The sequence below is a fragment of the Colobus angolensis genome, unplaced genomic scaffold, assembly GCF_000951035.1.
Source record: "Colobus angolensis palliatus isolate OR3802 unplaced genomic scaffold, Cang.pa_1.0 Scaffold447, whole genome shotgun sequence".
NCBI classification, from domain to species: Eukaryota; Metazoa; Chordata; class Mammalia; order Primates; family Cercopithecidae; genus Colobus; species Colobus angolensis.
Window position 1 is genome coordinate 639,760 of NW_012117899.1, and position 22,935 is coordinate 662,694.

Genomic DNA, 22,935 nt, shown 5'->3' on the forward strand with positions numbered 1-22,935 from the left:
TGTAACAAACCTGCACATTGTGCACATGTACCCTAGAACATAAAGTATAATAATAAAATAAAATAAAATTACAAAAATACTTTGGTAAATATTTCATGTGCACTTGAAAAGAATGTATATTCTGCAATTGTTAGGATAATTGTTTTATATATAATTAATATGTATATTGGTTTAATGATCTTCAAATTCTTATAGGCTTATTGATTTTTTTGTTTGCTTCTTATATCAGTTAGAGAGACAATGTAATAAAACTCTCCAACTATGATTGTGGATTTACTTCTCCTTTTAGTTCTTTCAAATTTTATTTTATATATTTTAATCTTGTTATATGCATAGAAACTGAAGATGATTGTTTACTCCTACTTAATTGGTCCTTTTCTAATGATGACATTTCCTTCTATTTCTGTATATTTTTATACATCTTATGTCTTTTCTATCCCTCATTTTCTCCATTACTGCCTTCTTTTGTATTTAATTGATATTTTGTGCTGCATCATTTTGATTCCCTTCTTATTTCTTCTTCTGTACATTTTGTTTTTTTCTTAGTGGTTACCACAGGTATTACAATGAATACCTTCAACAATATTGTTTGAATTAACACCAATTCCTTATCAATAGTATAAAAAACTCCTATACAGCTCTATCTCCCAACTTTTATTGTCACAAATTACATCTATTTCTATTGCTCTTCACTTCTTGTGCCCGAGTTTCCATTTTCTTTATATGTAAAGAACATCCTTTGGTATTTCCTTTACTGCAAGCCTTTTTCTGACAAATTCTTTCAGTTTTTTATTTTTTCCAAAAATGTCTTTATTTCAGCTTCATTTTAAAAAATTATGATTTTTTGAGATAGAGTCTCACTCTTTCGCCCAGGCAGGAGGGGAGTGGCGTAAGTCTTGGCCTTGACTTCCCGGGTTCAAGTGATTCTCATGCCTCAGCCTCCTGAGTAGCTAGGATTACAGGCGCGCGCCACCACGCCCAGCTAATTTTTGCAGTTTTAGTCAAGATGAGGTTTTGCCGTGTTGGCCAGCCTGGTCTTGAACTCCTGACCTCAAGTGATTCACCTGCTTCAACCTCCCAAAGTGCTGGAATTACAGGCATGAGCCACTGTGTCTGCCTTCGTCTTTGAAGTACTTCTTCACCGGTATAAAATTCTAGATAGGCAGTTATTTTCTTTCAGCACTTTAAATATATCATTCCTTGGAAAACCAAACAATGTATGTTCTCACTGATATGTGGGAGTTAAGCTATGAGGATGCAAAGGCATAAGAATGATACAGTGGACTTCAGTGACTTGGGGGGAAAAGTGGGAGTCGGTGAGGGATAAAAGGCAGTAAGTAGAGTGCAGTGTACACTGCTTGGGTGATGGGTGCACCAAATCTCACAAATCACTACTAAAGAACTTTCTCTTGTAACCAAACACCACCTGAACCCCAATAACCTATGGAAAAATAAAAAAAGATACCATTTCATCATCTTCTGCTTTTTATTATTTTTGCTGAAATGTCAGCTAAGTTGTTTATTTTGTAAAGGTAATTTAGTTTTCCCCCACTCTGGCTATTTTACGATTTTTCTATTTATCTTTGGTTTCCATAATTTTTTTTTTTTTTTGATGTATTGAGAAGTTGTCTTTTGTTCATTGGTTTTTTTTTTCTTTTTTTTTTTGAGACAGAGTTTCACTCTTGTCGCCCAGGTTGGAGTGCAATGGCACAATCTCGGCTCACTGAAACCTCCACCTCCTGGATTCAGGTGATTCTCCTGCCTCAGCCTCCCAAGTAGCTGGGATTACAGGCGTGCACCACCATGCCTGGCTAATGTTTGCATTTTTAACAGAGATGGGGTTTTGTCATATTGGCCAGGCTGGTCTCAAGTTCCTGACCTCAGGTGATCCATCTGCCTGGGCCTCCCAAAGTGCTGAGATTACAGGTGTGAGCCACCATGCCCAGCTTGTTGGTTTGTTTTGATCTTGCTTGGGGTTTGTGACACATTTTACAAGTCTATCTTGATGGCTTTTTTCAGTTTTGGGAAATTCTTATGTTATCTCTTTTGCTCAGTTCCTCTTTCCTCTCCCGTCTCCTTGCTTTCCAATTACACTTAGTTTACGGGTTTTGTTTTTGCCATATCTCAAATATCTCTTACACTCCTTCTTGTGTATTTTTATCCTTTTGTTTTTCTTTACTTCACTCTGGATATTTTATAACAGTTTTCTAATTCTCTTTTCAATGGCATCTAAATGGCCTTTTAAACCCTTCAATTGAGTTTGTTTTACAGTTATTTTACATTTTATTTCTGTAATTTTCATTTAATTCTTTAAAAAATCCAATTTCAGGTAACTATTGCTGCATAATGACCCACTCCAAAATCCAGTAGTTTGAAACAACTACTTATTTAATTAGTGATTCTGCTAGTTGGCAATTTGGGCTGGGCTTAGCTAGGTGGTTCTTTTGGTTTCCTCTTGCAGCAGTCATGCAGGTGTGGTCAGCTGCCAGACCACAGGTGGCTGATTCTTTTATTTATTTTTTATTGTTTTTTGAGATTAAGTCTTGCTCTGTCACGTTGACTAGAGTGCAGTGGCATGATATCTTGGCTCACTGAAACCTCCATCTCCCGGGTTCAAGAGGTTCTCGTGCCTCAGGATTCCAAGTAGCTGGAGTTACAAGCGTGTGCCACCACGCCTGGCTAATTTTTGTATTGTTAGTAGAGACAAGGTTTTACCATGTTGGCCAGGGTGGTCTCGAACTCCCAACCTCGAGTGATCTGCCCTCCTTGGTCTCCCAAAGTGCTGGAATTACAGGCATGAGCCACTGCACCAGGCTAGGGTTGGCTGATTTAGAATGGCCTTAGCTGTGTTGGTTTACCTCTGTATCATGTGATCTATTATTCTCCAGCAGGCTATTTTAGGCTTGTTCACATGTCAGCCAGATGAGGTTCCAAGAGAACAAATAGAAATGTGCAATGCCTTTTCAGATCTAGGCTTAGAACTGGCAGACATAATTTTTGCTGCGTTTCATCATGAAGACCAGCCCAGTTCCAAGAGACAGGGAAATGAACCCCATTTCTTGATGATGGAAGGAGTTGCAAAGTCACATTGCAAGGACATGGTTATTTTTGCATTCGATCACGCTAGTTCTCTGCTGAAATTCTTAAACGTATGTTTTATTTCCTCGAACATATTAGACATGATTACTTTAAAGTTTATGACTGACAACTCTATTATGTAGATGCCCTGTTGGTTGGTTTCTGTTGTCTCTATTCTTGTTTTGGTTTTTGGACATGTTTCCTTTTCTTATACTTCATTTCATTTAGGATATTGTGCACGAAAAATTCTAGAATAATTTAATGCTCTGGTTGATGTTATTTTCCTCTAGTCATAACTTATATTTGCTTCTAGTGGGCAGCCAGGTTAGGGCTACTAGAGATTCCAGATCATTAGTTCAATCCAGGGTTGTGATGATTCAAAACTGAGCTTCAGTTCCTGCGAGGGCTGTTCATTTCTCGTTCACTCTTACTCTTAGTGTATAGCCCTCTGTGGTACCAACCTCAACACCGATGGATTTTAGATATACCCACTTTCTAACAGGAGGGGCCTGAACTCCATGTTCTCTTAGTTCCTTGAGTTTTATTGTGAGCTCTGCTCAGCTTCTCAGCCTTTTAGCTGCCATTTATGGAATCAGAAGATGCCTCCAGGGAACAACCGTCAGAAATGTTGGTCTCACCTCTCTGAATTTCCTTCTTCCAGATCTTGGCCCCATAATTTTTCACTGCTTTATAAACTCTCTGATAACTTTAACAATGTGCTTTTATATGTTGTTCCTTTTTTTTCTAGTTATTTTTAGTGGGAGGATTTGTTAGCAAGTCTTAACCTGGATTTTCATTACATAATTAGAATTCCTCACATGATTCTTTATATCAACCGTTAAGGGGATGCTGTAGAATGAAAGTGTTCCATTTCCAGATCACAAACTCTCTGGAGTCAGGAATCACGTCTTATACATGAAGAGGCCCTGCCTCTTCAGGGGCTGGATTAGAGTGGGACTCAGTAAGGACTGAATGATTGATGAGGACAGTTTATGTCCTTCTTGTAGGTTTAGTAATGATTTTTTCCATTCACCTTTGTTCTCAGGGTCTTTGTGCAATATTTGGTAGGTTGACCTGTTCTCATAAATAGTGCTAGGACTATGGGAGACAGAGACACAGAGACGCACAGCACAGTCTCTACTTTTGAGAAGCTTTTGGTTTGCTAATGGGCAGAGCCAGTACAAGTCATATAAATATAAATGGGAACCTATGTATTTTCGTCTTAGGAACATCAAGATCAAAGAAACATATTTCATCAAACAAATAGTATTACAAGTCCTTTAATTATTTACTTAGTCTCTTGAGAAAATGCCAGGGTGAAGCTGTGACTTGGAGAGAGTGCATTCATAATACACTGGACATCTAAAAACCCCTCTCTCTCTCCATTGCTTACTTCTTAATAGCATCCATTTTAACAGAGCCACTTGTAAAACTCTCTGCATCTCCTATTCTCTCCTCCAAACCCTCCCTGACCCTCCTCAACTCACCCAGAGAGACTTTTTAATTTACTGCACCTACTGGGCCATGCCACATAGCTTCGTTGCTAAAACTGGCTGTAGAAACTTCCAGTTTTGTACACTGCCTGCACTGAATTGCTCCAGGTTGTCACACCCCCATATTCATTAGGTTTCATCTGGATTCATTGACAGGGAAGTGCTGGGATCTACCTGGGAAGTGTAGTTTTATTTTAAAAATAGTTTTCTAGAGAGAAATTTTTGTGGAGACTTTCTGATCACTGAAAAACTGGCAAACATCAATGAATAATGACCAAAATCCAATGTGCCAAGTGCCACAAGAGAGGATTACGTATTCAGCTCTCTGAGAGGACAGTTGAGGGGTCATGAGTTCAGCTTGGAGGGTCATTCTTCCTGGGCCTGACCATTCAGAATTTCTGACAGTCACTACTTTCCATTAGTAGTTGCCTCAGCACTGCTTGGAGGGATTCACATTAGATGTGGTGTTTATAACATCGTGGTTAAGAATTTATCCTCTGAAGTCAAACTGCTGTCTTTACAAAGAGTAAACAAATAAGCTGGGTGCAGTGGCATGCACCTGTAGTCCCAGCTACGAGGAAGGTTGAGGTGGGGGGATCACCTCAAGCCTAGGAGTTCAAGGCTGCAGTGAGCTGTGATTGCGCCACTGCACTCCAGCCTGGGTGACAGAGTGAGACCCTGTCTCTGACAAACAAAACAAAAGAAAACAAAAACAACACCAAACTGACTAGGTTTCAGGCTCATCATTCTCACTGTGTAACTTAAGCCAGTTACTTAAGCTCTTTCTAACTCAGTTTCCTCACCTATAAAATGGGAATAAGGGTCATTGTTAAGTTAAATAGTTAAAATGTATAAAACATTTGTACATTTTAACTATTCTATACCTTTTAACTTAAACGGTTAAAATGTATAAAGTGCGAAACCTGCCTGTCACATAGTAAGTACTCAAGATTTTAGCTATTGGTCTATGGGATCCTTCAGACTAGGGACATAGAGCTTGGGGACAAGGGGAGGCAGATGGGGGGATGCACTTTAAGGTGCTCCTAGGCTCTGGGCTCCTCATATCCATCCCCACCCTATTGGCTTAAGGGAAATCACATCCAGCTGCCCACATTGCTCAGGCCTGACACTCTTCCTGCTACTTTCAGCTTGGGTTCTCTTTCCTAGGATGCCAGGGATCAGCTGACCATGTGTTTAGCATCTCTGGAATGCCCCTTCAGTTACAACCAAACAGCATACAGACGAAGATTTACAATGTTCAGTGGAAGGTGTGGCTGCCCTCACAAAATGCATTTCGTCAGATATTGCAGTGGGAGAATGGCTCTTCACCTTCCAATACCTTCAACAATAGATTTAGTTTTATAATCAAGAACTCGACTCTTCTCATCAAGGCAGCTCAGCAGCAGGACAGTGGCCTCTACTGCCTGGAGGTCACCAATACGATGGGACAAGTTCAGAGAGCCAAGTTCCAGGTTTTTGTATTTGGTAAGTCTCCAGGACTGCTCATACTGCCCTCTCTGATTCCTGTAGGCCTCTAATTTCTGTATTTCCATGCCTTTCTGATCAGAATCTCTGCTTCCAGATAAAGTTGAGAAACCCCGCCTACAGGGGCAGGGCAAGATCCTGGACAGAGAGAGGTGCCAAGTGGCTCTGTCCTGCTTGGTCTCCAGGGATGACAATGTGACCTATGCTTGGTACAGAGGCAGCAAGCTGATCCAGACAGCAGGGAACCTCACCTACCTGGAGGAAGAGGTTGACATTCATGGCACGCACACATATACCTGCAACGTCAGCAATCCTGTTAGCTGGGAAAGCCACACCCTGAATCTCACTCAGGACTGTCAGAATGCCCATCACGGTAAGTGGAACACACTGGGCTATGACAAGGGCTGAAGGTTTGGACCCCACAACCAGGCTCATGTGTAAGACAGACGTGGTATGAGATAAAATCCCTTGGCTTCCTCTCCCAGTGCTTTGTAGCCCTTCCCAGGGGAGTCCTGGCCTCCAAGCACATAGTTCCTGTAAAGCTATCCTACTCTGGAAAAAAATGTTATCCCTATTTCCTTCTGGGAGATGCAAGCTTTTCTTCTGCAGAGGGAGGGCATAGTTTTTTGGTGACTGACAGTCCTGAAATGGCTCTGGAACATTATTTTCTTCCTGAGAGAGGCTGATGGAGAACTGTTCTCTCCTCTTGAGTGATAACTTTCTCCAGGCCACATAGTTCAAGAGGTAACTATACTGTGCAGCAGTAGCCTGGAGCAGGAGCATGACCCAGGAATACCTAGATGAGTTCCTGGGTTGTTGCTTATGCTCATCCTATGAGTTACCTGAGTTCACTTTCCACAACTTTTTATTATATAAACAGAGACTTCATATGCCAGCAGCATGGGCACTATAGGAAAAAAAAAATATACAGCTCTCATTAATAAGGAACTTATAGCCAAGTAAGGGCAACTAAAATAAGTACTTTTGCACAAAAAATAAACAAGACTGAGGCAGGCTGGGAGTAGTGGCTCATGCCTGTAATCCCAGCACTTTGGGAGGCCAAGGAGGATGGATCACAAGGTCAGGAGTTTGAGACCAGCCTGGTCAACATGGTGAAACCCTGTCTTTATTAAAACTACAAAAAATTAGCTGGGCATGTGGCTGGCACCTGTACTCCCAGCTACTCGGGAGGCTGAGGCAGCAGAATCCCTTGAACCTGGGAGGCGGAGGTTGCAGTGAGCTGAGATCGTGCCACTGAACTGGGACACCAGCTTCAGTGGTCTCTTAGCTTCTGTGATCAGAAGCTCTGTGATCTCTTAGAGTTCAGGTGTGGTGACTCACACCTGTAATCCTAGCACTTCGGGAGGCTGAGGCAGGTGGATCACTTGAGTCCAGGTGTTTGAGACCAGCCTGGACAAGATGGTGTCATCCCATCCCTAAAAAAAAAAAAAAAGCTCTGTGATCTCTGGCAGATTCATTAACCTCTCTGAGTCTCAATTTCTTTCCCCCTTGGGTAAAATGGGGATGATAATAAGTACCTCGGAACACTTAATTCCTTTCCCTTCCTCTCATTGGCTGGATCATGTATCAGGCTACATGTTTGACACAAATGTTTTAAGTAGAAGCTCAAATGAGGAAGAGCCATGAAGGCAGGAATAGTGGAAAAGAGAGATGGAAAACTTACCTGGACAATGAGTATTTTTTGAGTTAAAAACAAATGAATGGACAAATGTAACATTTGTTGTGCTAGATGCTTTACACGTCCCTCAGTATCCGTGGGGAATTAGTTCCAGGACCCACCCCATAATCATAGATGCCAAAATCCATGGATATTTAAGTCCTTGGCATAAACAGGTGCAGTATTTGCATACAACTTATGCACATCCTTCTGTATACCCTACTTAAATCATCTCTAGTTTAATTATAATGTCTGATACAATGTAAGTGCTATTTAAATTGTTGTTATACTGTATTGTTTAGGGAATAATGACAAAGAAAGAAGTGTCTACATATTCAATATGGATGCAATTTTTTTCCTCTGAATATTCTGGATCCACAATTCATTAAATCTACAGTTGCGGAACTCAAAACTTTGGAGGGCCAACTGTATTAGATCATGTAATTGACCCCTATAGGTAGATAACATTATCCCCTTTTACAGGTGAGAAAATCTGAGAGGCTCTGAGGCATCTTCCAAAAAGAAGATGACTTGAGAGGCCCAGAGGGATTAAATAAATAGTGCAGAGCTCACAGAGTTAGAATTTGAGCCAGGCCTGTCTGATATTAATATCCATGCTCTTGGCATCACTCAGAGGAGGTTACCCAAATGAGCAAAGAGAAAACCTTGATGGTGAGTTCACAGAGTGCGATCAACCACACCACAGACAAGAGTGAGTTTTGAGGCAGCCCCTGCAGTAGGCAGATGGGAAGGAAGAAGAGAGTGAGCTGACAGCTCAGACCTCATGCCTTCTGTATTCCTCAGAATTCAGATTTTGGCCGTTTTTGGTGATCATTGTGATTCTAAGCACACTGTTCCTTGGCACCCTTGTCTGCTTCTGTGTGTGGAGGAGAAAGAGGAAGGGGAAGCAATCAGGTGAGTGGAAGGTCCTTGGGGTGGTGCTTCTGCCTGAGGCCTCGAATCCTGTGACTTGGTCCTGCCTCCAGTGGGATGTGTCTGGGAGCACAGCATCTCCTTTTCCTCAGCGAGCTTTGGTATATGCGTATGCGTGGTGGCAGGGGGCACGCAGGCTGCCAGGCTCTCTCTCCTCGTTCATGCTTTCCGATCCCCAATGTGCAGATTTCCCTGCAGACAGCTGGTTTGGGAGGAAGCATGAGAGGGGCAGTTCGGTTGCTGCCTCTGTGCTTTTTGGGGTTCCTGGGAAGAGCACTAACCTGCCTCCTTTCTAGAACCTTCTTTAAGGTTTGGCCATTTGGGGTGGAGGTGGGGCCTGTTAGAAGCGAAAGCCCTTCTGGAGGTTTCTGCAGTTCTGCTCTTTGTTTTCTTCTTCCCTCAGAGACCAGTCCCAAGGAATTTTTGACAATTTATGAAGAGGTCAAGGATCTGAAAACCAGGAGAAATAAAGTATGTTGTCCCGGAGGCGGGGGTCGCTCTCAAGATGGTTATACAGAGAAGAGGGACAAAAAGGACTGAACAACTGTCCTCTTGATGTGACCCTCAGCCCTTCCCCAACTATCTTTTCTCCACTTGCTTCCTAGTTCTGGCAATGGAGGAAAAGAGGAAACAAAAGGAGCAGAGAAGATGAAAGGGAGGCTGAAGGGGCTTCTTGGTGCAGAATTGCACCTGCTGAGAAGGGATGGAGCACAACAGAAATCAATGGCAGAGGCAGAATGCTGCTGTGGTATTTGTTGTCTGACCACAAATTCTTTTTCCTAATGAGTCAGGGCTTGCATTCATGAGTCCCTTAATGGTGACACAGGCTGGGAAGTGTGACCAGCCAAAGCATAACAGTTTTGTAGCTGGCTCAATGGGCTGCATTTACAGCCTTTTGGGAGAAGAGGCCTAAGTGTGGCTGAGGTACTAGAGTAACCAGCCTGGCACAAAGCCCACCAGCCTGAGTGGGTTCCTCCAGGAGCCTCTCGCCTGCTCTCTGTGGCAGGCAGCGGCCAACTCCGTCCATCATCCAAGAATTAGAAGAGGAGGAAATTGCAGAGGGCCTGCAGATGCCCCCGCTGCTGTGTCCTGCTCAGAGCTGATGTGGTGACAGGCCCAGGGGAAAGCTCTAATGGGGCCTACCAAACTGCTGGCAGGAAGTTGGGGGGGTGAAGTGGGGCGGAAATGCCTTCTTTCCACTGCCCCCTGGCGCTTGGCTATGGAGACCCAACACCACGTAGGAAGCACATGTGGTGGGGCTCTTCCGCTCTGGCCACATACATGAGGCCCTGTGCAGCCTCGCAGAGCAGGCAAGCATCCTCTCCCGGGTCTGGTTTCAGAGGCAGTTAGGGCAGTTCCCCAAGCCTGTTTTGTTTTGTTTTGGCCCCAGTGGTGGCTATGGGAATGTGAAAAATAAAGCAGTGGCTATTGGAATGTGAAAAATAAAAGGGAACTTTGTTTCTCTCACTGCTACCAGACTCTGGTGCAAATTCCTGAGAGCATGTGAATCTACCCACAGCCAATGATGTGCGGGTGCTGCTTGCTACAAATAATCTGTTTTTCCAAAAAGAAGATGACTTGAGTTTAGGAGACCACAGGGGGAGAAACAACTTAGTGCAAAGGAAACATCTTGGGGATTCAGGCCTATTAGCTTACTTCTGACTCAAGAGCTCCTCCCTGTCTGGCCTCAGCCCTCTCTGGCCTCTCCCTATTGTCTCAGGGTTCCAATTTGAAGACCTAAATCTCAAGTTTCATGTGGTCTCACTTTGAGACCCAGCTCTAATCTTTCTAGAAACACTTCAGATGAGTCTGGACAGGAGAGAAAAGCAACAAACTCTTGCAGTATTTTAAAACACAAATGAAGTTATTGACATTGTCAGATGCCCATGACTCTCCAGCCTCTAAGGACAGCTGACAGTTCTCTGCTCCTCTTAGTTTCTTCTTGCTTCCAGGAATTTAGCTTGCACCTTGCCTAATGAAACCTGCTGGCCTCCACTGGCTCCCATTAGAACCCAAACTGGCAATATGCTTTCAGTGGTCAGCAGCATGAAATATCTCCACCACCGATTTCCTAAGGGGCAAGAACAAGAAAAGGGAAGCAGGAAGTGTTGCTCCCTGCTTTGGCCCTTGGGTTCAGGGCTGCACCCAGCACTGTAGCTGCCCAAGGGGCTGGCTTGAGGTCACGGGCAAAGTGACACTGAAGATGATCTAGAGAGGGCTTAACTGTGTTTGGTCTTTGAAATGTTTAAACTTTCTGAATTCCAGTGCTCTGACGTAAGGCTCAGATAACAGCCCTACTCAGAGCTTTGCAAGGAAGGGTTTCTAAGTTAGTCAAGGAAAGAAAGTGACAGCATTCTCTTTGGGCAGGGTTGCTGGAATCCCTCACACCTGGGTGGTTCCTTGCTCCTGATACTAATGGCTTCACTGCGAACTGCTCTTCTTCCTGTCTTTCCCCATCCTGGGAGGATCAATGACTCTCCTCAGTCCTGCCACCTCCCTCCTAGGCTCCTGAAAGCCCCTCTTCTTTGTGCTGTTTTCCCCTGCTCAGTCTAAATCTGGACTGATCTAGCTGTCTGCTCATGTTACCCCATCCCTATTTCTTGTGCAGGAGCAGGAGCAGGAGCAGACTTTTCCTGGAGGGGGGAGCACCATCTACTCTATGATCCAGTCCCAGGTACCTCTCTAGTTTCTCTAGTCCATTCCATATCTATCTCTGGGGTTTCCTGGTGCCCCCCCCCGAAACTCACACCCTTGAATGGCAGATAAGATCTTAGTGCTCTTGGAATCCAGAAGATAGCTTGACTTCAGTTGTATTAACACATTATTTGAAAAGATCCATGTGATTGTGGAGCATCTTAACACAGCTGGGAAGCCTGATGTGGACATTCCTTCTTCTTCCGTGTCTGGCAGAAGGTCTGGCCCAGATAAAGTCTATAGGAGCAGAAACCTGGTTAGGGGACTCAACTTCTGCTTTCTTGTCCTGCTGCTGCCTCTAGCACTTGGGGCCCTTGCACTTTTTATCCCTATTCCCTATTATATTCATTTTCAGGAAAGAATGAATCTGCATTGGTCTCTTTTATCTTATTATGACTTAGCAATAATGTCCATTTTCTTTTCTTTTTAAAAATTTTATTGTTTAGAAACAGGGTCTCTTTATTTATTTATTTTTTATTTTCATAGTTTTTTTGGGAACAGGTGGTATTTGGTTTCACGAGTAAGTTCTTTAGTGGTGATTTGTGAGATTTTTGGTACATCCATTATGAGACGGGATCTCATTCTGTCTACCAGGCTGAGTGCAGTGGTAGAATCATAGCTTACTGAAGCCTTGAATTCCCGGCCTCAAGTGATCCTCCCACCTCAGCCTCCTCCTGGGTAGCTAGGACTACAGGTATGCACCACTGCACCCGGCCATATTTTCTTACTAAGTCTCACATAACAGCCTCATGAAACTAGTTCTAATACTTTAGATGTGTTCTACATTCCATATCACAATGAGGAAACTGACTCAGGTCAACTGATAACTCAAGGCTACATAGCTAGGTAGTGGCAGAGCTAAGCCAAAGAGTTTTTGAGTCTCCATTGCACCTCCTCATACTCCACCTCTAATATTCTGGGATTAGAGAAATTCACTCATAAACTGGAGAAGTGTCCTTTAATATTGATGGCTAAAATGACATTGATAACCCAGGCTGGGACGTCTCTCCCAAGGGAAACACTGCCTCCTGGTGGCCAGTAATAAAATACTTTCTGATAAAAATGGCTTAAAAAAAATAGAAAAAAAAAAAAAAATTGAGACCTGAAACAGCACCATCTTCAGTTTGGTGGCTGAGTTGTGGGGCAAAGAAAATCTGATTATAAGAGTGCTTGATATCTGCCATTTCTCTAGTTTTAGCCACATTGAACTCCAACAAGAGGAACTTGTATCAGCGCAAGAAAGGGCTCCTCTCAAACTATGGTGTTGGGTGAGAATGAGAATCCTCCTCTGGAGCATCTTAAAAGGAGGATGGTTACCTGAGTTAGAGGACACCTGGTTCAGGTCCAGGGAAGGAAGGCAAGTGGCCAAAGGGAGGCATTGAGATGTTGAGGAAAGAGCCCTGGAGAGGTTTGAATTCTGCTTCCACTGTGTATGCACTGCCTGACTTGGGCTATTTATCCCTTTGGAGCCTCATTTGTGGCATGGGGCAAATTATGATCATTCATATTTCATAGGAATGTTAAAAGAGTTAGAGAAGAGGCCAGGCGCAGTGGCTCATGCCTGTAATCCCAGCACTTTGGGAGGCTGAGGCAGGCAGATCATGAGGTCAGGAGTTTGAGACCAGCCTGACCAACATGGTGAAATCCTGTCTCTAAAAATACGAAAATTAGCTGGCCATGATGGCGAGCACCTGTAATCCCAGCTACTCAGGAGGCTGAAGCAGGAGAATTACTTGAACCCAGAAGGCAGAGGTTGCAGTGAGCCGAGATCGAGCCATTGCACTCCAGCCCAGGCAATAGAATGAAACTCTGTCTCAAAAACAAACAAACAAACAGAGGAGAATACACATTTAAAATAAATGCTCAACAAATAGTAGCTTTCATTAACGACAGAGTGAGACTAACACTCAGGCTGTCTGACCTCCTGGCTAGTCCAGGGCTCTTTGCACTAACACTTGAAGCTTCCATCTGGGCAGGGTTGAGGTGGAGGGATGGAAGAGATGACCTTCGTAGGGTTGTGCTGGATCTGTGCTTCTGAAATGATTTTATTTCTCTTCTCATTAGTCTTCTGCTCCTACGTCACAAGAGCCTGCATATACATTATATTCATTAATTCAGCCTTCCAGGAAGGTGAGCTTCTTCCCGTGGTGGTGGTGGGGTGTTGTTGATGCAGATGTGTATTTTGCATGTGTTTGCAGAGACAGTATGTGTGCACATCCTAGCAAGTTGTTCTTCATTGTGTGTATCTGAGTGGCTTCTGTTAAATGATTGTATTTAAATGTCAATGGGCCAGTGAGAAATGCCTTTCTGGTTCTGTCTGGAGAAAAATAACAGCTTCTAGACTAAGAGAACAGTAGATTAGATGAGTTTTTGGGAGTTTCTGTGGGAGGTAAAGGACAATCAGAGACAGAAAGGAGGTGCTTTGCACAGCGAGACTACGGGGTACTTAGTAGGCCAGCTGAGGCTATGGTGAGAGATACTGGAGGGGTTTGCAAGGCAGGGCATATTGCCTGGAGCTGGAGGAGTAGACTGGATCTAGACAGACACAATCTTGACCTTCAGGGAGCAGAGAAAGGTCCTGACCAGTCAGTCACCTGCTGGTGGAGGCCTCCAGACTGAGGCAACCCATCGTCATGCACTGAAATCCTTCTCCGAGCTGAGCTCGTAGCTCTCTTGTGTACTTGGAAACAGAGTTGGGTATCCTGGTACCCATGGTCATTATTTTTCTCTTGTGTAGAAGCGGATGGGAAGAGTGGTGTTCCCAAGGCTGGAGCCACAGTATGAAGCCAGAAAACCTTAACATGGTAGCATGGGAAGTTGGGAGTCCACATAACTGTGGAAGTCCATGCAGGTCAGGGACCACAGGTTTGAAGGGGTTTAGGACAGATTTTCAGACTTTTCATTCAATCTCCTTCCAATAAGCCATTCAACCTACTTGGATCCCATCATGAGAGAGATTTATTTTTAATTATATGCTACAATATAAGGCCTTATAGATGTTCATATGCACCATGTTCACATGCTTTGGTATATGAAAACTCTATGTGCTACTGAATGTGCCTCTGAATTCTAGTGTCCTTGGGTTGGCAATTGCTTATATGCCTGAATTGTTTACATTAAGTGTGTGTGTACGCCATATGTTGAAGAGTTATATGGTTTGTGGCAGTATTTGCATTAGGATTGCCTGAGGGATATGTGTGTGTGTGTATGTGTATGCGTATGTGTATGTGCTCTGGGAATGTGTGTGTGTGTGTGCATGTGTGTATATATACACACATACATACATACACATGCACACATATATGTATGGGTTTTAGGTGTATGTGGGTATGGAACAGTAAATTCTGATTTTGGTTCAGAAATATCATATTATAGGCAAATACTGTATATATTGTGTCTTCCCTGGAGACCATAGACACCATTGTTTGCTCCTGGGGTGACAGATTCTATTCATTTTCCGGCTGAGAGTGCCTCAGAATTTTTCTGGGCTCTGAGTCTCTTTTGAGACCTCTCACATCACTTAGGAGTGGGAGAGCGCTTATCTCGAAGTTAAGCATTCTTTACCTTCTGAATTTCTAGCCTGGATCCAGAAAGAGGAACCACAGCCCTTCCTTCAACAGCACTATCTATGAAGTGGTAAGATTCTGGAACTCCTCAATGGGTTTAGTGTCTGTGGCATAGCCCTGAAATCTAGCCATGAAAGGGTACACCTAGGAAAAGGTCATCCACATAGTCTCAGAGTTGCAGGGAATTTAGAGATCTTCTAATGCAAGTTTCTGTTTTAGAGATGAAGACACTGAAGGCCAAAGAGAGTGAAGTTCTAACCCAAGATCATGTTGCGTGTTTAGATACAATACTTATTGGGCAGCTTGGGTTCTACATTAGGGCTGTCCCCAAACTAGTTCCCAGGCTGTGGGCCACAAACTGGACATCTCCCCTTTCCGAGAATGGTTGGGGGAGGGGTCAGAGAGGGGAAGATAAAGCACTCTAAATGATTTTCTAAAATTAGCAAGTCTTTGGGAGCCATTGCAGGACATAGGAGATCTTAACCTTCTTCAGGAGTGGATACTATTCAAAGATGACCACTGAGCCTGGTAGCTGAACTGATTCCCATCAGAGCATTTAGAGACTGGAAAGGAGGGACTCAACATTTCTTGGGAGTTTATTACGGATAAGGTAGCCTGCCAGTGTCTTCACATGGATTATTTTATTTAATCCTCACAGAATGCTACAAGATAGGTGTAATTATACTTTCCATTTATACTCAGATAAACTAAGGCATGGAGAGCATCCCCCATCCTTCCCCCCGACCCAGTAGCCTCACACTACACCTGAGCCTCCCCACCTGTGGTCCAATAAAGATGCTGCCATTGGTCACAAGGGAGGGGTGGGTGGCTGCCTGCCGGTATTCCTGGCACTTCAGCTATGACCCAACATTAAAGCCAACTGGACAACCTAGGGTCATAGAGGGCACTGTGTAAACTCAGATAGCTTGTGAGGTCATGAAAAAGCATATGTGGTTAAGAGAGCACTGGAATTGGCGCCAGAAGAACTAGATTCAAGTCCCTCCTGCACTTCACACTAGTCGTGGGCCCTGAGTAATTTGTTTTACCACTCTGAGCTTCATTTTTAAAATCTGTAAAATGGGGATGGCAATTCATACCCCACAGGATTGTTATAAGGACCTCCCAGTGGAAGGGTCTGAAGTTTCTCCTTTTCTTTTGCAGATTGAAAAGAGTCAACCTAAAGCCCAGAACCCTGCTCGACTGAGCCGCAAAGAACTGGAGAACTTTGATGTTTATTCCTAGTTGCTGCAGCAATTCTCACCTTTCTTGCATATGAGCATCTGCTTTGGGAATTGGCACAGTGGATGATGCCACAGGAGTCTCATAGAACAGCTCCTAGTTTGGAGAGGATATGGAAATTTCTTCTTGTTTTATATTTTGTTTTGAAAATGATGTCTAACAGCCATGGTAAGAGGAAGGCTGTTAAATAATATCTTCCATTTTACAGATCAGACATAAATGGGTGGAGGGGTTAGATTGTTCACAAAAGGCCACATTCCAAGTATTTGTAATCTAGGAAGTGTATATAAGTGATGTTATTAGCATCGAGATTCTGTCCACCTGATTTTCAAGCTGTCACTTGTCTCCTTTTCTCCTCAATCTGGGTTGACTGCATTTCTAGATTCTCCCTGGGCCATCTTCCAAAGCAAGAGGAAGGAACGATAATGGTGACTCAGGGGAAGAGGAAGCAGCCTTCCGCTGAGAGCCCGGACTGTCTGGCTGTGAACTGCCTGGCAAGTTCTGCACCGGAAGCCAGGGCCTGGGCTTGACTCAATTGCAGAGAAAAAACTTTCCCCCTACATCTCACACCTTTACCTCTGGCCAGTTGGCCACCAGGGGGAGTAAGCTGAAGGGAGAGTAGATGATGCAAAGCAAGCCCATCTCTGAGTAAAAAAATTACCCTGAGCACATGCCAACCTGATAACTGGGGGTTGAGACCAGCTTTGTCCACAGTATGATGTTTGTTAGAAATCCATTTTGGCTTCTTCATAGAAGTGGCTTCCCAGAGGAAGAGGCCTCTCAGAAGCCATATTCTATGTAAATTCTGAGTCCTGATGAGTGCTCCCCAGGTGCACTGATGAGGGCTCAGGCAGCTGAGAGCTGAGCACAAGGCAGTTGGAATCTAGACACTATGCTGGGTTCCCTGAGTCGTCAGGCCAGACATTTCAACAAAGCTGTGGGGAGCACGGCGGAGACTCTGGCTGAGCCCAGGAAAGGGACAAGGGTGAACTGGGAGAGGACTTATTCAGAGATCCCAACAGGTGATACTGCACAAAGCCTGGTTCTTCAATTGCCCTACCCTGTATCTAATACAGTAGTTTCATATAAAACTGTGATATCATGCAGATGCAGTCTGAATTCCTTACCTGAATTAAATTTATGTATCCTCTCCATACCCTGCATTTTTATTCTCTATAGCAGCCAAAGGACACTTGTGGGCCATCCATAAACATATGTCTGTTTGAATACTGCTGTAGAGGGTCTGACTTCCTGGTGAGCTGGCAGTGTCCTTCAGCCCTGTTCACACTGGGACAGCACAGAACCAGACACCAGGGGCTATTCCATCTTGTGAAGGAGAGCCAAGGCATGCACTTGCTCACACCCTGCAGGATCCCTCTCCCCTGAGACTGTGCTGCTGGCCAGGCTGGCTTCCTCCTGGACAGAAGTATAAACAGATCACATCTTAAAGCAAGTGTGAAGCTTAAAAACCAGGGAAATATATTCAGAAGGAGTCTGGTACTGGGAGTTGAGTTGCAGAGTCAAGGAGTTCAGTGAGCAGAGGCAGCAGGAAATGACGGGGGTCAGAAACAGTCCAGATGAACACCAAGGACTCTGACCACTAACTGCTGCTGGCCTTTCACGTGTCCTGCATAGATCTTGAACTGGCCAGATTTATTTACAGAGCAGAAGAGACCCTATGGGGTCAGGGCTTTTGAGGATGCAGTATTATGGAAAGAAAGATGTACAACATCACCATGTTATATGTCTGATTGTTGAGCTTCCCGGATAATGTCTCACAAAGATAATTATCCATGCAACAATCCAGTCAATGAGCAAGCAGTAATTAAGCTCCTGCTGTGTAGGAAGCACTGCTTGAACCCCTGGGAGTACCCACTGCAGGTGACAGAAGCCATACTGATTCCAGGCCCATGTGCAGGAGAGCATGACAGAGGCAGCACACAATTAAAGGACCTAGATGGGCTGCAAGGTGATGGTAACAGAAATGTACACTAGAGTATCATGAATATAAGTCAAGTATAGTGCATCCTACAGGCAGAGGAGAGGGCTGTAGCCACAGTCTTGGGGAGAGATACTGTGGGTATTCTGTATCCAGACTGGACAATAAGGAGGGAAGTTCTTTTAGGTAAATATGGGAAGCTTATCTGAAACAGGCATTTTAAGCACCTTTACAAAATAGCAAAAGAGTAATACACACATACGGTTTAAAAAATCCAGCAGTGCAAAAAATTGTGCAGTAAAAAATGTCTCTTTCCCAACTTGAGATTCCCAGTTCCTTCCCAGAGGCAGCCACTAATGTTTTTTGTGTTTCTTTCCAAAGCTTTTCTATGCCTATGTAGGCATGTAGACTTACATTTTTTTCTTTTCTTTCTTTCTTCCTTTTTTCTTGAGATAAAGTTTTGCTCTGTTGCTAAGGGTAGAATGCAGTGGCTCGATCTCTGCTCACTGCAACTTCCACCTCCCAGGTTTGAGTGATTCTCCTGCCTCAGCCTCCCAAGTAGCTGGGATTACAGCCATCACGCCCAGCTAGTTGTTTTTTTTTGTATTTTTATTAGAGACGGGGTTTCACCATGTTGACCAGGCTGGTCTTGAACTCCTGACCTCGAGTGATTTGCCCACCTTGGCCTCCCAAAGTGCTGGGGTTACAGGCATGAGCCACTGTGCCTGACCAACATATAGTTTTTTAAAAATCCTATTGGTAGCATACAATACACATGGTCCTGAACTTTGCTTTTTTCCACTCCATAATGTATCTTAGAGCCCATTCCATATTAGCACCTATTAGTCCTTGCTTGCTTTCCAAGTGTCAGGGTTTGCCGTTGCATGGGTATATAATCGTATATGTAACTAGATTCTCACCGAATGGACATCTAGGTTATTTCCTGCCTTTTATTTTAAATAACACTGCAGTGAGCATGATTTTAGGTACATCTTGTGTCACGTGTGACAATTCTCTTGGGTTCATTTCAGCAGTGTTGAGAAGGTGGTGTAAAGGTCAGCTAGTCCAGGTCCCTCAGCAACATTTGACCAGTCTTGGTAGAATTTCGAGGAGGAAACGCTATGAGTGTGGGAGGTGACAAAGGGGGCAAAGACATCTGAAGCCCATAGGCTCCAAGAAGGAGCCTGTGTCCGAGCTATTAATGGGCTTGGGAGGCCTTGAGTGTGAGAAGGACGGGGAGGGGCCACACCCAGGCATCTCTGAGGCACTGAGGTGCTTCTGTCTGCGAGCCCCAGGCCCCATGAGGTCCAGCTGACTCTCCAACCCCATGGTCCTGGGAGACAGGCAGCAGCTGCTTTTCCTTTCAGGTGAAATTTTCATAGGTAGGACTTTCAGGAATCTCCAGATCATTCTGTTGTGGTGGCGGCACAACCTGTGAGCCAAAAATCCACAAAGAATATGGTTAATAAAGCCCTGGAAGAGTGAGGCTGTTGAAAGAGGAAGGCAAGGCCAGGTTATGACTGGTCCATCCTACAGAAGTAGACTCATGTGCTGGCCTAGGCACGGCACAATCAACCAGCCTGATGCCAAGCATTTATGGAGGATCCTAATGGGAAAGGCTGTGGGCTGGATGCTCTGCAAGGCCAATGCAAGACAGTTTAATGCAGCAAATCCAGGGGATAAAAAAATGACAGTGAAGGGCCTTGCCCTCAAGAAGCTACTGTCAAATGATTCCTATATCTGCCCTAGCTGGAGAAACAAAACAAACATTTATATGAAGATAATTTAGATGGCAGAGATTAAGTTCCAAAGTAATGGTCCAGACCATTAGTCCCCAAGTTGTTCCAAGGGTTCTTAGACTGCCCTGTCTGAGAGTGTTCAGGGAAGGCTCTAAAGAGCAGATGAGCTCTGCACTGACCCAGAGAAGTGGGAGGTTGGGTACCAGCAACAGCTTGGGGATAGCATAAACCTTTGAGATGTTATGCAGAGAGGTATATCAGTAGGTTTGAGAATTTCCGGATCAAGTAGGCAGTAATGGCCTTCAGAGATCCAGAACCAGAATTCCTGGTCCTGACAATTCTGAAGGCAAGGGACATATCTGTTAAGATTTTGGCTCAGGAAATGCACTGATTTCCACTTACACTGCAGGAGAGGTGGTTTTAGGGGTCTTAAGTCTCCAAGGTAGTGTGGGTGCCTTACAGGACTGACCAGACATGTGGTGGTCATTCTGAAACTCAGAGCAGGGACTGACATTCATGACTTTAAGTTTGACCAATATTGACCCAAACACAAAGGGCCAGGCCAGAGTAGAAAGCAGCTCTGGGAATGCAGTGGAAAGCACATATTTGGCTTCAGGTTCCAAGGCAAAGTCTCTAGCTGGCTAAGCATTAGACTACTGTCTAGAAGTCAGCATGAGATGGATGATGGTTGAATCAAACCACACATCCCAAAGAGCGTTTACTGAGCAAATTCTATCCATCTTTTAAGGCCCAACCCTAATTCCTTTTTTAGGAAGTGTTTCCTCTTTATCACAGTATAGTGATATCCCCCACCTTCAGCGTCTGAAAAACCCTTAGGAACTGAGCATACAATTTGTTAAGTAGTCAAGTAACCTTAACCCATTTATGCAGGAGGTTGCAAATTTTTCAATTTGTGCGTAAGTGAAAAATCAGACCTTGGCGATGATCTCGAGCAGTAGGATATAAATAACTCCTACGTGCTTAGCGTTCCAATAATGAAACACTAGGCATAAATACAACATATGTATGAACTGTGTGGCCACTTATATGCGGAGTTTTTTCAATAAACATTACACTGAGTGTGCCTGCCTCTCCTGTCTCCGCTTTTACCTCCTCTATCTCTTTTACCTCTACCACTCTTGAGAGAGCAAGACCAATCCTTCTTCTTCCTCCTCAGCCTACTCAATGTGAAGGATGAGGATGAAGACCTTTACAATGATCCAAATTCCACTTAATGAATAGTAAACATATTTTATCTTCCTTATAATTTTCTTAATAATTTCTTTTCTCTAGCTTACTTTATTGTAAGAATACAGTACATAATACACATGACATGCAAAATATGTGTTAATCGAATATTTATGTTTTTGGTAAGGCTCTGGTCAACAGTAGGCTATTAGAAGTTAAGTTCTGGAGAGTCAAAGTTACGTAATGATTGTTGATTGCATGAAGTGGGGTGGGGTTGGCACTCTTAAATCCCTGAATTGTTCAAGGGTCAACTGTAGTCTTTTCTTTTCTTTTCTTTTTGAGACGGAGTTTCACTCTTGTTGCCCAGGCTGGAGTGCAATGATGCTATCTTGGCTCACTGCAACCTCCATCTCCTGAGTTCAAGCAATTCTCCTGCTTCAATCTCCTGAGTAGCTGGGATTACAGGTGCCTGCCACCACACTCAGATAATTTTTATATTTTTAGTAGAGATGGGATTTCACCAAGTTGGCCAGGCTGGTCTTGAACTCCTGACCTCAGGTGATCCACCTGCTTCAGCCTCCGAAAGTGCTGGGATTACAGGCATGAGCCACCAGGCCCAGCCGAGAGTTTTTTAAAACATATTTTTTTGAATATGTTATAAGGAGGGAATTTGGGGGAGATTTGAAAGCAGAAGTGTGAATGGACCTGATGTTTTCAGGAAAGTGAAAATGGAGTGGACAGTCAGATCAAAGTGAATTATTTAAGATTACTCAGGATTATCTTAAAACGCCTCATGGTCTTAATACTGGAAGTTCCAACTACTATCTTTGTGACCTTAGGGAAAATTAACTTCCTTGAATCTCAGCTTCCTCGGCTATAAAATGTGGATGACAATACTTTTCTAGAGGTATTACAAAGATCAGAGAAGAATGTGTATCAATGTATTGTATCTGTAAAACTTCATATAAAAGCAAGTTTGTTATTATTATCATTATGATTATTTAATGATAAATTCTACCTGTAAGGGATTTTTTTTAATTTTATTTTTTTGAGACATGGTCTCACTCTGTCACCCAGGCTGGAGTTCAGTAGCATAATCTTGGCTCACTGCAGCCTTGAACTCCCCAGCTCAAGCAATCCTCCCACCTCAGTGTCCTAAGTAGCTGGGACTACAGGTGTGTACCACCATGGGCCTGGGTAATCTTTTTTGAATTTTTTATAAAGACGGAGTTTCACCATGTTGCCCAGGCTGGGATTTGTGTTTTTTTTGTTTTTGTTCTTGAGATGGAGTCTCGCTCTGTTGCCCAGGCTGGAGTGCAGTGGCGTGATCTTGGCTCACTGCAAGCTCCACCTCCCGGGTTCATGCCATTCTCCTGCCTCAGCCTCTGAGTAGTTGGGACTACAGGTGCCCGCCCCCACGCCTGGCTAATTTTTTTGTATTTTTAGTAGAGATAGTGTTTCACCATGTTAGCCAGGATGGTCTTGATCTCCTGACCTCATGATCTACCTGCCTTGGCCTCCCAAAGTGCTGGGATTACAGGTGTGAGCCACTGCACCCAGCTGGGATTTTTTAAACACTAGAATAAAACTAACATACTGTAGGTAGTGACATGTTTTCCAAAAATTCTTGTTGTTAAATTGTTAGCTAATTTTCAATGATTTTGAGAAGTTGCCATTTAGGTAGATTAGGATTAGGGGTGGAGATAGATTTAGAAAACTATAAAGACCCTACCTTGTTTGAGTTTATAAGCTGTCATTCAGGTCAGTGTTAAAAATAACCAACATAAGATATTATTAAATCAATTAGAAATGTTCAGCCTTTGGTCATACAGATGTCAGGAATGTTTGTTTACACATTTCTGTTGACCATGGAATGTATCTAAGGGGTGCATAGTAGGTAGAA

The 22,935-nt window shown here is 43.7% G+C and overlaps 2 protein-coding genes across 6 annotated transcripts in view; one reads left to right on the forward strand and one right to left on the reverse strand.

Annotated features, from left to right (window-relative positions):
- Positions 1-17,320, forward strand: part of CD244 (CD244 molecule, natural killer cell receptor 2B4) — a 32,509-nt gene extending 15,189 nt beyond the window's left edge. The window contains exons 2-9 of one of the 3 annotated variants that reach the window (XM_011957606.1): positions 5,739-6,056; positions 6,139-6,429; positions 8,539-8,649; positions 9,071-9,138; positions 11,282-11,341; positions 13,426-13,491; positions 14,941-14,997; positions 16,089-17,320. In XM_011957606.1, coding sequence (XP_011812996.1) covers positions 5,739-6,056; positions 6,139-6,429; positions 8,539-8,649; positions 9,071-9,138; positions 11,282-11,341; positions 13,426-13,491; positions 14,941-14,997; positions 16,089-16,169 — 1,052 coding nt within the window. In that variant the 3' untranslated portion in view covers positions 16,170-17,320. The remainder of the gene's footprint in view (positions 1-5,738; positions 6,057-6,138; positions 6,430-8,538; positions 8,650-9,070; positions 9,139-11,281; positions 11,342-13,425; positions 13,492-14,940; positions 14,998-16,088) is intronic. The other 2 variants (XM_011957608.1, XM_011957609.1) reach the window with 2 other exon arrangements.
- A 1,721-nt stretch (positions 17,321-19,041) lies between these two features.
- The window catches only part of LY9 (lymphocyte antigen 9), a 32,854-nt gene continuing 28,960 nt past the window's right edge, over positions 19,042-22,935 (reverse strand). For all 3 annotated transcript variants that reach the window (XM_011957612.1, XM_011957611.1, XM_011957610.1), the window contains one exon: positions 19,042-19,537. In XM_011957612.1, coding sequence (XP_011813002.1) covers positions 19,469-19,537 — 69 coding nt within the window. In that variant the 3' untranslated portion in view covers positions 19,042-19,468. The remainder of the gene's footprint in view (positions 19,538-22,935) is intronic.